Source organism: Scyliorhinus canicula, chromosome 1, assembly GCF_902713615.1.
Source record: "Scyliorhinus canicula chromosome 1, sScyCan1.1, whole genome shotgun sequence".
Lineage (NCBI taxonomy): Eukaryota > Metazoa > Chordata > Chondrichthyes > Carcharhiniformes > Scyliorhinidae > Scyliorhinus > Scyliorhinus canicula.
The window spans coordinates 73,399,963-73,416,492 of record NC_052146.1 but is presented as its reverse complement, the minus strand read 5'-3'; the positions used below and the strand labels follow the sequence as shown (position 1 = coordinate 73,416,492).

At 46.8% G+C, this 16,530-nt stretch overlaps 1 protein-coding gene across 1 annotated transcript in view; it reads left to right on the top strand.

The window, feature by feature from the left end:
- The window catches only part of rab36 (RAB36, member RAS oncogene family), a 78,940-nt gene that overhangs the window by 24,322 nt on the left and 38,088 nt on the right, over positions 1–16,530 (top strand). Inside the window, exons 5-7 of the mRNA XM_038793272.1 lie at positions 1,930–2,031; positions 7,495–7,559; positions 7,653–7,704. Coding sequence (XP_038649200.1) covers positions 1,930–2,031; positions 7,495–7,559; positions 7,653–7,704 — 219 coding nt within the window. The remainder of the gene's footprint in view (positions 1–1,929; positions 2,032–7,494; positions 7,560–7,652; positions 7,705–16,530) is intronic.

Sequence of the window (16,530 nt, the reverse complement as noted above, 5' to 3'; positions counted from 1 at the left end):
CCACCCCCATCCGCAACTGTGCTGTCCGCCTCAAATTTAACCCGTTTGTTAATCATGATCGCGACCCCTCTGGTCTTAGCGTCAAGCCCCGAATGGAAGACTTGCTAACCCAGCCCTTCCGTAATCTAATCTGGTCCGCCACTTTCAAATGTGTCTCCTGCAGCAACATTACATCTGCCTTCAGAGCTCATAGGGGCTGTTTAGCACAGGGTAAATCGCTGGCTTTGAAAGCAGACCAAGCAGGCCAGCAGCACGGTTCGATTCCCGTAACAGCCTCCCCGAACAGGCACCGGAATGTGGTGACTAGGGGATTTTCACAGTAACTTCATTTGAAGCCTACTCATGACAATAAGCGATTTTCATTTCATTTCATTTCATTTCAAGTGTGCGAACACACGTGCCCTTTTGACAGGCCCATTTAATCCTCTAACATTCCAGGTGATTAGCCTGGTTGGAGGGCACCCTGCCCCCCACCCCCCTACGCCGGTCAGCCATCCCCCTTCTTGGGCCCACACCCATGTGCCACACCTCCCCTGGTCCGCCTCTTGGCAGCTCCCACCCCCGGCCTCTTCCCTGTTACCTGGCTCAGTTCCCTCCCTCGTCAGCAGATCATTCCCCCCCCTCAGCAACAACCCTTTGTAACCTAACCCCTGCCATATACTGGCTGTATACACACCCCCCCACCTCACTCCCGTGGTGGCTCTCAACTCCGGCGCCACCATGTCTCCCACCTATTGTCCCCCCACTTCCCTCACCCCTGCCCATCAACACCACCTCCCCAGAACAGCCCTGTTCGAACAATCGCTCTGGGACCGAAACAGAGAGATAAAACAAACAAAGAACAAAGCTCGCCCCCACAATAGTTCAATTCAAACTGTGTAATGAGGTGGGCGCTACCACCCACCCCCCCTCCCAACATTCCCAGAAAAATAGCAAAACGAACCCGAACAGCCCCCCGAGCACCCAATAACTTAAACTTTAACTATAACTTTGGCTTTAACTTTAAAACTTTCAAACAGGCAAACACAAACACAAGAACACCCCCAATTTTAAGTAAAAGAGCATGCCGAACGACATCGCTAACACGAAAGGCAATCTGCGAACAAATGCAAACATCCCTTAATACACTCTAACTTGAGTCCCCCCCCCCCATGGCTGCCTCGCCTGCACTCTGTGTGCCCTGTCCAGCTCCAACGGACGCAGGAAGAAATCATCCTCCACCAGCTTCTGCAGCATGTCCGCCACATATGCCGTGGCATTCACTCCCTCGGCCCCCTCCGGGAGCCCAATGATTCTCAGATTCTGCCAGCGAGACCTGTTTTCCAGATCCTCCAGCTTGTCCATCAGCCCTGATTGTTGCTCCTTCAACTTTCTAATTCCCACGTCCGCTACCTTTTGGAAATCCGCCTGCTCTTCCACTGTCTCCTCCAGTGCCTGGACCTTCTTACCCTGTGCATCCAGCCTCTGGTCCAGTCGCTCCACCGCTTTCTGGAACGGTTCCAAATTATCCGGCTTCAGTGCTGCAAAGCTCTCTTTCATGACCTGCAGCATGTTGTCCAGTGCTGTCTGGACCGTCCGTTCCGCCGACCGTTCATCGGCCATCTTTCCTCCCACTTGAGCTTCCACACCACCTTTGTTGAGCCCTTTCTTCGCCTGTTTTCGCTCCCTTCTGTTCCTTAAGTCCATACAACTCTGTATGGATTCAGATCTAAAGTGCTATTGTTTTTCACTGCAGCGCTCAAAAGTTCAAAAAAGTCGGGGGAAAAGGTCTTAAAGTCTGACCTTTAAGTCTTAAAGGTCTTAAAGAGCCACCAAATGCACGACTTACTCCCTCATAGCCGCCACCGGAAGTCTTGAAGCTGAATTATTTTCGTGAGGCCGTCTCATTTTATTGAAATAATATTTACTACGATCCTTTTTAAATTTCAGATTTTGTAAGAATGTGTTTGACCGAGACTATAAGGCTACAATCGGGGTTGATTTTGAAATTGAGCGGTTTGAAATTGCTGGAACTCCATACAATCTACAAATGTGAGTACGTAGTAAAAATTACATTACCTGAACTTTAAAGTGTTTCCTATTTAGTTATAAAATGCCGTAATATTGAATGTCAAATTGCTTTTGAATGGATATATTCTTTGGAGGATGAATTAAGTCTGCTGTTCTTCTCTCAGCAGCTAGTAACTTCAGTAAGGATGCCCTAGTCAGACATAGCGCTAGGACAGACAGTGTAGCCCTTAAATTGACCTGCATAGGGTCAGTATTCCAGGTCTCAAAATGATGAACAGGAACGTTACATGCACAACTGGACCAAAGTGCACTGACCACTATGCTGAGAAAGACAAACAAGGGGGCATCCATCATCTATGCCGATGTTATGGACGCCTGGTCAGCTCTCAACAGTGTCTAAGAGACTGAATCAGATGCCATAATCTGACAGAAATATTGTTTTGTTTCAGGAGTGATAATATAAGAAATAGGGCTTGGTTATTTTATGAACCAACTTTATACAACGAAAGAAAATAAAACAATATTTAAACTTTTACTTCGGCTCTAACACAAATAGATTGCATGCAGTTTCTTAACCTTAACACACTAGTTCCCATTAAACATCACTTTAAATAACCAAGCCGCTCTCCTGCCGCTTACACAGACAGGCCAAGGCAATACTTGCATTTTTGAAGCACTTTTTCTTTTGTTAGGGAGATTTGTTCAGAATTCTTTTCCAAAGCCTGCCTCGGTGGCATCTTTCATGACCTCCACTTCTCTCCCTTCCCCGTTAGTGTACGGATCCTCCTTGAAATGTGTTAGGGTGGCCTTAATTCAACTTTTAGTCAGAGTGGCTACAACAGAAAATGCCGGAACCCCAATTATGTTTGACGGGGGCAAGGATTTCCACAGTATTCTCCCTATAATGTTCAGAACAGTATTCTCTCGCTCTCTCTCTCTCTCTCGCTCTCTCTGTCTGTCTGTAAGCTCCGTCCAGCTCCTCAAATGAAGGTTGTCTCGGGTTTCCAGATTTGAACCTACCCTTGTTATCTTAGCTGATTGCCCACTCCCATTTATACAAAAGAACAGAGTCATGCTATTGATATGCAACTAACCTTCCATTGACAGATAAATAGGTCATCTGATGAGCTAATGGCTGGTCAAATGTCCCGAGTGACAATGGATCTTGAATGGATCATCCTGGCTGAACCAGAATGTGTATTCCCCACTAACAAGGTTAAGTCTGAATGGGACAAGGTACTCAGGCTGCGGGCTTATCCCTCTGACTCTGCTGATAGCAGTGTTTTCCTTCAGTCTGTTTAACCCCTAAATTGCCTGCTACATCTTGGACCACATTTCTGGACCTAAGTTCCTAATATCTTCCTTACATGACACGTATGCTTGTGTAAATAGTGGGCCTAACACTTCTTTCAGATCCCTGCCCCCAATATTGTTTTTTTCCTGAGGCTGCCAGAGCAATCATTACTTGGGGAAACTAGCCCTATGGAACAAACTCTCACTCTCTCCCTATTCATCACTGACCAGTCTCCAGCCACACCTACCTGAGGCCTGCTACAACGCTACCAGTAGCATCAGTTTTCTTCACACTGCCTCTGGTCTTACCGAACGGACTATTGCACTCTGCCAGCTCTATATCACCATCTCGGAAGCCTTGAACCTTAATATTACAGCACAGGAAACTTGCCCTTCATGCCCCCATCTCCGCCCAACCAAGTGCTTCCAAATTGCTAGACCAGTGAAAGTCTTACCTGTGACACTGTATCTTCAATACTACTGCCCTCATGACTATAACCTTGCCAAGGTTAGAGGATATTGAATTAATATAGTTGGCCACATGCTTGAAAGCTTCTTTGGTTCCTGCACTTTGGATTAAAGCTGCCTATAATTAATTTTACTTGGGACAATTTTTCAACAAAATTGAATCTTATATTATACTTCAAATCTTTGTTAAGTCCACATGAACTATTTTGAGATTACAAAGTGATTTATGGGCCTACACTTTTCTCAATTTCTACTTACTACTTTGGAGCAGTTAAAATAAATGAAAATGCACTTGTCGTTTGAAGAAGAATTTCTGTGAAATTAGAGCAGAGACTTTAGATAGTCTAGTGATTGATATCTTATCTGGTGATTGTTTTGAAATCCATCCCAGCCTGAAAGAGAGCTCTCCCTCACTTCTCTCCCTTCCCCGTTAGTGTACGGATCCTCCTTGAAATGTGTTAGGGTGGCCTTAATTCAACTTTTAGTCAGAGTGGCTACAACAGAAAACTCCGGAACCCCAATTATGTTTGACGGGGGCAAGGAAAATCCCGCTGGTGTAAAAGACGTTTTGAATCTCCCACTTGATTCTCCGCGCCCCCTCTGCCATTCCCAAGCCACCCAAAATGGGGGCAGAAAATCCCCCCCTCCTTTGTTTCGCTCTCCACAGACCCTGTCAGACCTGCTGAGTTCATCCAGCAGTTTTTGTTTTTTTTATTCCAAAAAAACAGATTGAATGGTCATTATCACACTGTTATTTTTTTTAAATTAATTTTTTTAAAAAATAATTTTTATTGAAATTTTTACAAAATACAAAATATAAACATCTTAACTCTATTAACATACAACCGCGGCAACACCCCATGAACAATACCCCCCCAGCTTCAAGAGCAACTTCAAACAAAAGGAAAGAACAAAAACAAAGAAAAAGAAAACAAAAACAGAAAAAAACAAAAAAGAGAGAGATAGCACCCTCCACAAACCCATGTGCACAGTTCTCCCTCCCCCCAATCCTTACCCCCCTCCCGGGTTGCTGCTGCTGTCGGCCTATTTCCCTACCGTTCCGCCAGGAAGTCCAGGAAAGGCTGCCACCGCCTGAAATACCCTTGTACTGATCCCCTCAGAGCAAATTTCACCCTCTCCAATTTAATGAACCCCACCATATCAGAGATCCAGGCCTCCACGCTTGGGGGCCTCGCATCCTTCCATTGGAGCAAGATCCTCCGCCGGGCTACTAGGGACGCAAAGGCCAGAACACCGGCCTCTATCGCCTCCTGCACTCCCGGCTCCACTGCAACCCCATAAATTGCGAGTCCCCAGCCTGGCTCGACCCTGGATCCCACCACCCTCGACACCGTCCTTGCTACCCCCTTCCAAAACTCCCCCAACGCTGGGCACGCCCAAAACATATGGGCGTGGTTCGCTGGGCTCCCCGAGCACCTAGCACACCTGTCCTCGCCCCCGAAAAACCTGCTCATCCTCGACCCAGTCATGTGGGCCCTATGCAGCACCTTGAACTGTATGAGGCTAAGTCTCGCACAGGAAGAGGAGGAATTCACTCTCTCCAGGGCATCCGCCCACGTCCCCTCCTCAATCTCCTCACCCAGCTCCTCTTCCCATTTACCCTTCAGTTCCTCCACCGAGGCCTCGTCTACCTCCTGCATTACCCGGTATATGTCCGAAATCCTCCCTCCTCCAACCCACACCCCCGAGAGCACCCTGTCCCGTACCCCATGTGGGGGCAACAAGGGGAACCCCTCCATCTGCCGCCTGACAAACGCCCTAACCTGCATGTATCGAAACAGGTTCCCCGGGGGGAGCCCAAACTTCCCCTCTAACTCCCCCAAGCTCGCGAACCTCCCCTCCACAAACAGGTCCCTCAACCTCCTAACCCCTGCCCTGTGCCAGCCCAGAAATCCACCATCAATGCTCCCTGGGACGAACCGATGGTTCCCTCGTATCGGGGCCTCAATCGAGCCCCCCATTTCTCCCCTGTGCCGTCTCCATTGCCCCCAAACACCCCGTTTACCCCTCTGCCCGAACCCATCCACCCAACCCCTGCTTGAAAACCCATAAAGAAAAAACCCGTACGACATCACCCCACCCACCCTAAAGCCACCCCACATCTTACCCTAAACCCAGCAAATACAAATACAGTATAAATAAATACAGTATTATACAGCATCCCCCATCAGGGGGACCCTCAGTTTGAGTCCAGTTTCTCGGCTTGCACGAAGGCCCACGCATCCTCCGGGGACTCAAAATAGAGGTGTCGATCCTTATAGGTGACCCACAGACGCGCCGGCTGCAACATTCCAAACTTCACCTTCCGTCTGTGGAGCACCGCCTTCGTCCGGTTAAACCCGGCCCTCTGCCTCGCCACTTCCGCATTCCAGTCCTGGAAGATCCGCACCTCCGTGTTCTCCCATTTGCTGCTCCGCTCCTTCTTGGCCCACCGGAGCATACACTCACGATCCACGAACCGGTGGAACCTCACCAACACCACCAGCGGCGGCCCGTTCGGCTTGGGCCTCCTAGCCAGAATTCTGTGGGCCCCCTCCAACTCCAGGGGCCCCTGGAAGGACCCAGCCCCCATCAGCGAGTTTAGCATCATCACCACATAGGCCGCTAGGTCCGACCCCTCCAGCCCCTCCGTGAGGCCCAGGATCCGTAAATTCTTCCTCCTCGACCGGTTGTCCAGCTCCTCGAACCGATCCTGCCATCTTTTATGGAGCGCCTCGTGCATCTCCACCTTCCCCACCACGGCCACGACCTCGTCCTCCCTTTCGGCGGCCTGCTGCTGCAGCTCCCGGATCGCAGCCCCCTGGGCTGTCTGGGTCTCCATCAGTTCCCTGTTGGTTACCTTCAGGGACTCCAGCAGCTCCAACTTCAGCTCCTGGAAGCAGCGCAGCAGAATCGTCTGCTGCTCCTGGACCCACTTCCTCAGCTCCTCAAAGCTTTCGCCGGCCGCCATTTTGTTTTCCTGCCCCTGATTTTTCCTGGGTGTTTTCCTCGATCTTCTCTCTGCCCCACTCCTGGTCCAGACCATGGGACCGCTGGGGCAACTCCTGGCCTCTTCCCCCGTCGGGATTTGCCTCCTCAGCTCCGTTGGGGGCCCTGAAAAAAGCCCCGAAGTCCGTTAATCGCGGGAGCCGCCGAATGTGCGGCTCAACTGCGCATTGCCGCCACCGGAAGTCATCACACTGCTGTTATTTATGAGACTTTGCTGTACGCAAATTGGCTGCTGTGTTCCCAACATTAAAACAGTGACTACAGTTCAAAAATACTTCATTAGTTATAAAACGCTTGGAGCATTCTATGATTGTGAAATGCAAGTCTTTTCTTGTTTACATTGATTGCCTGAAATAGGACTTCAGATTTCCAACCATCACCACTAAAATTCTTCCCCTTTCCAAGAAAATTCACACCTATCCCAAATTCCTGGAAATCCAATGCTGTTAACCCTTCCTAGTTTGGAAACTTACTGGAGCTGATTGCAGGGAAAAGGTGGATCTTTTCGAGCACATTTTCTATCCTGCATTTCCTCACTGTGTATGCTAAATAACTAGGCCAATGTTCAATGCCTGTGGTAGTGACATTCAGATATTTCAATGCGGCAAACACTAGAATAAAACAGAACCTATTCGGTTACAGTTAAATCCAACCATCAGTTTGCAGTTGGTCTCTTCAAAGGGTTAATCTGATAGATGTTTCTATTGATTTTAGCTGGGACACAGCAGGGCAGGAGAAATTCAAGTGCATTGCCTCTGCATATTATCGAGGTGCTGAAGGTAAGCCCTGATTAGCAATAAGCAAAACAAAGTGATCATTGTGGTTTTTTAAAATTATATTGTTTTAATCACGTTTAAAATTTGTGTTTCCAGCCATTATAATAGCCTTTGACTTGGCTGACATACGGACCCTGGAACACACAAAGTAGGTCATGAATTTTCATAATTGTGTATATGCATTGAAATTTATTTTCAATTATTTAGTTCAATATACAGTCATTCTTACTGCAGTTATTAAAATCTAGCTGTTGTGTGTTTGTTTTTATTGGTGATCAGTAGCAAGAAAGGTGCGGTTGTCAAATTTGTGACCGTAGCAACAGTAGACCGCACAGCCCATACTGGCCAATACCAGGTACCTGGAGTGAGTTAAGTGCCACTGACCTCAGGCAGGAGACCCCCTGGAGGAGACACATTGAGACTGTTGATGGAGGCAACACCATCACAATAGCAGATGAGCGAATCCTTGAATTACTTTTTAATGTTTTTTTTTACTGGATTTTTAATTTTTTACAAATAACACAACATAACATTTTCAATGCAAAGGAGTTACATTACAGAACAAGAAGTATTTTAAATATAAGAAAAAACAAGATAGGTTGACTTTGGAACAACAGACCTTTTGAACTAGTGCCACCAGTTTTAATATCAGATCAATCAAAAAAAATCAAGTGGGGGAGGAAGAGGATGAGGCCATATAAATAAGATAGGGTAACATCTCAGGTCGCACACTTTTATTTATTACGAGATCAAGATTTACAACATGGCTCAAAGGGAATCCTAACAGGAGTACGTCAGACAAGATGGAGCCTATAACTTTGAGATAGGGGTCCCACACTTTACGAAATGCATCAGACTTGGGATGGACCACAGACGTCAAGAATACCATAAGGATACATTCCATGACTAATGATTGCCAATTTTGAACTGAAGGATACTTGTCGCTGATCCAAGACAGAGGAGATTTTTATGAACAGCAAAAGTTAGGATGTTATACTCCCTTTTTTCATTAACGTCAGTAATTCGCCCATCTGAAGACCCAGAATTAAAAACAAAGGATTAAGCTCTAAGGCTCAGTCAAATATTCTCTTAAACTTCGTAACTACATCAGACCAATAGGATTGAATGTTGCATAGGTCCATACGCAATGTATATAATTACCCTCGACTACCCGGCTCTTTAGGCACAGCGGAGATATAGCAGAATCAAACCTGCATCTCAGACTAGGTTTGATATGCAAATGGTGCAGTATCTTAATCTGAATCTCACTATATTGCAAACCGAACGTTTATTGGCATAATCCCATAAAGTACCGCATGTCTCCTCATCAGTATTAATTGCCCAGTCTTTTTCCCATGACTACAAGGTACCCAATGTACTAACACAGGGTCCAGAACACAAGGTATCATAAAACTTGCTGATCAACTGTTTAGACTCTGCAGAAATCAGGCTTTTTCCACCGGGAATAATAGGAATTAAGATGCAAAATTGTTTTACTCGGGATAAAGTCTCAATTGCAGATACTTAAAAAAGGAATGTAAAAGGATGTCAAATTGTTGGTCTTGCTGATCAAAGGATAACAAGGAGGCATCACAGAACATATATCCCAGCCTACAAATGCCTCTATCCCACCAAGTGTCTATAGGATTAGACAGGATAGATTCAGAAAGGATGGTCCTGATGGTGGGGGAGTCCAGAACTAGGGGGCATAGTTTGAGGATACGGGTAAACCTTTTAGGACTGAGGTAAGGAGAAATACCTTCACCCAGGGAATGGCGAATCTGTGGAATTCACAACCACAAAAAGCAGTTGAGGCCAAAACATTGTGTAATTTCAAGAAGGAATTGCATATAGCCCTTGGGGCTAAAGGGATGAAGGGATATTGGGGGAAGGCGGGATCAGGGTATTGAACTGGATGATCAGCCACAATCATAGTGAATGGCAGAGCAGGCTTGAAGGGTTGCATGGCCTTCTCCTGCTTCTATTCGCTATGTTAGTATCGAATCCATGGTCCATAAGACCTGATGGGAAGACTGGGCTGCCCTGGATGGGAGAAATAATGGAATTCAGTTTAGATCACCCTTCTAGTTAGAAAACAATTTTCCATGCTCTTAGAATACTAATAATAATAGGATTGTCGCATCCAGCAGAACTTGTCCTAATGTCCCCATAAAATAACAAGACCTGCAAAGCGAAAGGCAACTGGTCTGCTTCAATATCGAGCCAAATGAATGCAGTGTCTTTCCTAACTCAATCCCTTATAAATCTAAGGTGAGAGGCCAATTGATACATTCAGGATACTCAAACCTCCCTTGCAACTTGGAGTTGCAACTTGGAGCTGCAACTTGGCGAGCGTTTAAACAAAGCTTCTTCTTATTCCAAATAAATTAACTGATCATTCTATTTATTTCGTTTTAGACTTTAGCTGACAACAAGATTGGCAACATATGCAAGGAGTGTAGCAATCTGGGCAACATATTCATTTTAATCAAAGTAATCCTGTCCAGGCATGAGACCGGCAGTGTAGACCAATGAGTCAAATCCTACCTAATAGAGGCAACCAATTGAGGGAGGTTAGCCCCAGTTAACTGCCTTAAAAAAAGAGGTAATTGCAATGCCCATGTACTTAAACCCCAACGGAAACAATCAAAAAGGAAAATCTGCCCCCCAACTCTCCCACCGACATAGCCTCCAATTTTGTAAAACTCATCTTATAACCAAAGAAGGCACTAAATCTATTGACCACATCAATAATGGTGAGAATCGAGACATCAGTTTCGATTTTCAAGAAGCAGTTAGATATAGCACTTGGGACAAAGGAGATGGAAGGATATGGGGGGAAGGCGGGATCAGGCTATTGAGTTGGAGTTGGATGATCAGCCAGATCATAATGATGACAGAGCAGGATCGAAGGGCCGAATGACCTCCTCCTGCTCCTATTTTCTATGTTTCTATATCAAGGGGTCCTGCCTAATACCCTCCGGCAGCGGCTCTATGGCCAGTGCAGACAGCAAGGGGGACAGGGAGAAACCCTGTCTACATCCTCTTTGCAAACCAATGTTTTTGGACCTAAAACCATTCATGAATACTGCCGCAAGGTTCTATGGTGTAGCACCTGAACCCACTTAATATATTCCTCACCCTGATCAAATCTCAACAGCATGTACATCAGATAAGTCCACTTCACCGATCAAGGGCTTTCTCCGCATCCAAGGAGATCCCCTTGGTTTAGTGCCCGCATCTGGAAAGCCTAGGTTACATTCAGTAACCTTCTAACATTGTTACTGGTATACCTACCCTTTATGAGCCCAGTCTGAACACTTCCGAACAATCATCGGAAAGATTCCCTCTAACCTCCACGCCAATCCCTTCGACAGCACGGTAGCACAAGTGGCTAGCACTGTGGCTTCACAGTGCCAGGGTCCCAGGTTCGATTCCCCACTGGGTCACTGTCTGTGCGGAGTCTGCACGTTCTCCCCGTGTCGGCGTGGGTTTCCTCCGGGTGCTCCGGTTTCCTTCCACAGACCAAAGACGAGCAGGTTAGGTGGATTGGCCATGAGAAACTGCCCTTAGTGTCCAAAAAGATTAGGAGGGGTTATTGGGTTACAGAGTTAGGGTGGAAGTGAGGGCTTAACTGGGTCGGTGCAGACTCGATGGGCCGAATGGCCCTGTTCTGCACTGTATGTTCTATGTTCTACAGCAACTTCAGATCAACATTTAGAATCAAGATCGGTTGTGGGTGGCACATTCCTCCGGATCCTTGCCTGTCTTCAAAATCAGGGAGATTTTGCCTTGCAAAGCACCGGTGGCAGCAGAAGAGGGGCTGGTTTAGCTCAGTGGGCTAGATAGCTGGTTTGTGATGCAGAACAAGTGTAACAGCGCGGCTTCAATTCCCGTACCAGCTGAGAATTCTACCCGAACAGGCGCTGGAATGTGGCAACTAGGGGCTTTTCACAGTAACTTAATTGCAGTGTTAATATAAGCCTACTTGTGACAATAAAGATTATTTATTTATTTTATTTTATTATTACCTGCCTCAAAGAAGTTATAGTACGTACAACCAATGCTACATTAACAAATCCTTAAATTCTTTATAAAGCTCACACTCAAAACCATCTGGCTCTGGAACTTTGGCCAGCTGAAGTTCCTTAATGGCCACAGCCACTTCATTTATAGAGATAGGAGCACAAGGGCCAAACACCAATCCTCCAAAATCACAGGGAGCTTGAGAGAAGTGAAGTACATGCAATCACATCACCAGGTTGACCCGACTTGTATAATTCAGCATATAAATGCCTAAATGCCCCATTAATATATTCAATTTTCATTGACCTCTATTCTCCTGAGTTCCACACTGAGGAGGTAGCCCTAGAGATTGCCAGCCCTCTCTGTTAGTTACTTGTCAAGTACTTGCTCATTCACAAACTCGTACAGTTTTTGCTTGTGTACCTAGCTGGGGCTGGTTTAGCACAGGGCTAAAGAGCTGGCTTTTAAATCAGACCAAGGCAGGCCAGCAGCACGGCTCAATTCCCGTACCAGCCTCCTTGAACAGGCGCCGGAATGTGGCGACGAGGGGCTTTTCACAGAACTTCATTTGAAGCCTACTTGTGACAGTAAGCGATTTTCATTCATTTTCATTTCATTTCATTTCATTCAGCCAGCTGTGTCAGTAAAGAATCATGAACCACCCTATCTATGTTATCCCCCTTCAGCAATTGCTTGATCGGGACCCTCCTGTACTTCTCCTCCACATCATTAAGACAACTTCCAACCGGTGCTGGCACTCCAGCATTCTCCATCTTTCCTTGGTTGTGCCAGAAATAACCAATCCCCTAGCATTGGCCTTGCAAGTCTCCCACAGAGTGGAAGGAGGGGAAAGGGAGTTGACAGAGTAAGAAAACTTAAACACCTTCTTAAAATATGCAATTAACAATTTATCCCTCAGCAGGGAGTATCCAAAAGCACCATGACCTAGACTGGGGTGGGGGGAGAGAAACTCGAGTAGAAATTCCAGGAAGGTGGGAGCATGGTTAGAGATCACAATGCTACCCACAGATCAAGACACAAAAAATAGTCAATTCTAGCACAACATTGATGAGGGGCTGAGAAAAAAAAAATCTCTATCTCCAGGATGCAAAGTCCACCACACGTCCAGATATCCCATTTATGCACAGGCCGAGGCCAGCGCTCTAGCCTACAGGGTGGAAGTATTTCTAGTAACCAGGAGCTTGACCATAAGGGTTTTCAATTTACAAATAAAGTCTCCATCCAGAAAAGAGTTAGCCGAGGCCAAATCCGCAAAGTCCAAAAACGCATTAGTGATAAACTCCAGGGAGTAAATCAGCAAGCCATATATATTAATTATTGAAACAACTTCTCCATGTACTACCCCCTTAACAATCATGCAAAGAAACTTTAATAAGTACACAGGGCGTCGACACGAAGTGAAATAAAGAAACGTAGTTTTATATCCATATACACTGCCCGGTAGATCTCTACCGGTTTCCTGTTCTGGTTGGTGCCTTACTGGCTGATGTTTTATACAAAGGTTAACAGAGATTCCCTCCCATAGCGGGGGAGCCTGTACTCCGCAAGGACCATGGGGAAGATAACCATTCCCATCCCGTAGGTCCCGTGCAGGCTATTACAGAAACAAAAACCAATACAGTATTCCAAGTGCAAAGAGTAATAGGCAGGTTAGGTGAGTGGGAAACAAGATGGCAGATGGAGCATTGTTGCTCGTTCTGGGTGAGTGTGCTTAACACTCAATTTGGTTCTGTTTCGTTCCTTAGCTTTGCAGTCGCCAGGTATCGTTAAGATTGAGTGTTATTGTGGCTGTAGTGGGCCACGTGTCTGCCTGTGGTGTACTGGAGGAATTAATGGTCGTGCGGGACCCTCCTGTGTCCCAGAGTAATTCTATGGGCTTTCCCCGGATTTTCGTCATGACTACCGGTCATCCGGTTCGGTCCCAGAGGGTGTCACAGACCCAGGTGGGGGAGCCTGAACACCGTCAGTCCGTTCCGTCCACATTGGTCTGTCCTGACTGCGTCCCTATACTATGAATAGGCTTCGCTCTGTTCCTGTTCAGTGTGCCTGTCTGCTGGCCTCTCTGAGATTTCTGCGGGGCGTTGCATTCCCTAGCAAAATGCCCTAACTGTCCGCAGTTAAAACATTCCTGTGACTTCTGTGGGGGGCTGTTCTTTCCCTAATTTACCCAAGCGGGGTTTTGGTGCGCTCTCACTGCTTGGATATCTGCTGCAGCCTGAGCTTCTTCGTGGTTCTTTATTGTTACTTTGCCTTGGACAGATTGCTCCCAAGCACGGGACAATCTTTTCAATACCCATTTTTCATTATGGGCCTCTTCTGAGGGGTCATAATTGGAGCAGATATTCTGTCCTGCATCTGTGGCGTGGGAGATGATAGTGCGGGTCCATTTAACCATATTATCTCGGGTCAAATGTGCGCGGTCTAAATCACCGAAAACTGCAGTGAAATAAATCCACAGCCTTCCTGCGAATGCTGTGGGGTGCTCGGTCCTTTTCTGCCTACGCTTAGTTAGGCCTTCGACTGGGTCTGCTCTGTTGTACCCTATCGCGTCTAAAATAGCTGTATGCATCTCTTCGAGGGTGCCTCCTCCAACGTTCTGTGGGTCGGGGAGGGCTGCTACAACTGATGAGTCTAAACTCAAAACTGTGAGCTTAACCAGCTCTCGCACATCCAGGCCGTACATGGTCGCCGGCTGCTTTACTCTTGCGAAGAATTGGTGGGGGTCTGCAGTGGGGAGGAATGGGGTGATTTTCTCACACTAGTCCCTTAGCTGTGTCATGGTTAAGGGGGTGGTGTATGTGATCTCGGGTGCGCCTTCTGCGGTTGCTTTTCGTTGGGTCGTGACTGGGTTCATTGGTGCGGGTGCTATCTGATCTGTGGGGGGTTGGGGCGCTTTCTTTTTCTGCTGCGCTACTAGCGCACATGTTCCCTGAACATATCGCTGCGCTGTTTCACTTAACTCCTGCCAATCTGGGGCATTCTCTCCTTCTAACTGTGTTCCAAAGGTCTCTTGGAAGCCATTCTGCACAGAAAGCAGAGATTGCAGCTCTGCAATCTGCTTCCTACATTTAGCGCGGTCTACGGTGCTTTGCCTTTGCTCAGTGGTGGCAGCATGGAGTGCCCTTAAAGCTGCCTTTAGGTCGCTACACTGCTTTTTCAATGTCTCTACCTGTTTTTCTGATTCTTGTCTTATCAAGACTGCACGCTGCACATCTTGATAGGCTTTTTTGTACTGAACTTGAGAGCTGCTCAGATGGGCTAGACAAGACTGATGTGCCCTCTTGGCATCATCTACCTCTCTATCCTTATCTGCCAGTTGTTGCCTTAATCCAAAATTCTCCTTTTCGATGTCCCTGACATCCACTTTGCTCATTCTGTTTTTCTCCTCCAAATCTGCTCGGAGCGTCCTGACGACCTCCTCTGCGCCTCGCAATTGTGCCAAGCAGGACACAATTGCCATAGGCTTACGTGCTTTACCTAAACTCTTCTTGTGAATTTCAGATAGGTTCTTCCACCAAGTATGTCCTGTACTCCCGGGACCTGTCTCCTCATTCAAACAAAACTCACTCCAAAGGGGCCATCCTTTCCCTTTGAGGTACTTCTTGAGTTCCAGCTCCCAAACGGGACACTGACCTACTCTGCTGCTGTTGGTCGCTGTGACCACGAACTGCTCTGGGTTCATGTGGCGTTCCATTGCCTGCATGGCCATTTCTTTTTCTCCTATGCTCTCTTAAATTTGGAACGAGGGATAATAAGGCAATGCTATAAAATACGGGTACGGCTTTCGCTATGTTCCGAATTATAAACTCCCGACAGTTTGTCGCAACAAAAATCTCTCGGTTTTACCTTATAACCCTGTTAGTTACGCATGCAAAAACACACTTCCGAATTATGAGGATTGATTTGAACTACTTGAACACTTGTGGTTTTTCCTTTTCACAATTAGATTTCAGATTCAAATTTCTGGGTTCTCGCGGAGTGGGGGGGCCACTTCTAATCGAGTCCGGTCGGATGTTGCCACTAAATGTTGCTCGTTCTTGGTGAGTGTGCTTAACACTCAATTTGGCTCTGTTTCGTTCCTTAGCTTTGGAGTCGCCAGGTATCGTTACGATACCGCCACAAGTTTCAAGTTCAAGTTCAAAGCAATAAATCCATACACCAGTTAGTAAGTTCAAACAAGACACGTTTATTATATTACAGTAATCTACTAATCATGCATATAAAAATAGGCTAATCCTACCACTAATAGGCCAAATACTTATCTGGATAAGGGGACTGCCGGATCAGGGAACAACGGCCTCTAGCTTTGTCCTGGGTCCGCAGGCTTCCAGTAGTTATGGACTAAAGGGGGTCAGGAGTGTCTACTCTCGTAGCGTGCGTTGTGTGACACTTACGTGCTGGCGGCTACTGTCCAGGCCTCTCCTCCTCAAGGTTCTTCTGCTGCAACGGTGTTCTGCTGGGAGGGCTGGCTGGTCAAGGAGAGGCTGGCAGAGAGAGAGAGCTGGGGTCGGGGTCTCTGTCTTATACCTCTCTCAGGGTCTGGGCGGACCCTCTATTCACTTGCAATCGATTGGGTCTCTTCCCAATCGATTGATTTGAATTCCCCAATAACGGGGCAGTTCCTCGATCCCTGGGCTGTTCTTGGGACTTATTGTTTTGGACTTCCTTTGGCGCTGAGAAGCCTGGCCTTCCATTTAATGTATCGATTTGTGTTAACTTGCTTCCATTGTACCTGGGGATCGCCCGGTATCGCCTCATTAGTATGCTAACTTGTTTTCTTTCACAGTGCTGTCTGGTTTCTGCAGCAGTCAGAACTGGTTTCTGCAGTAGTCAGAATACACAAACGCTTTGCAAGCTGCTTGCTTTTGCAACATGTCCATTTTCCCTGCATTCCTTGCAATCTTCCATTTTGTGTTGGGCAGTGGTC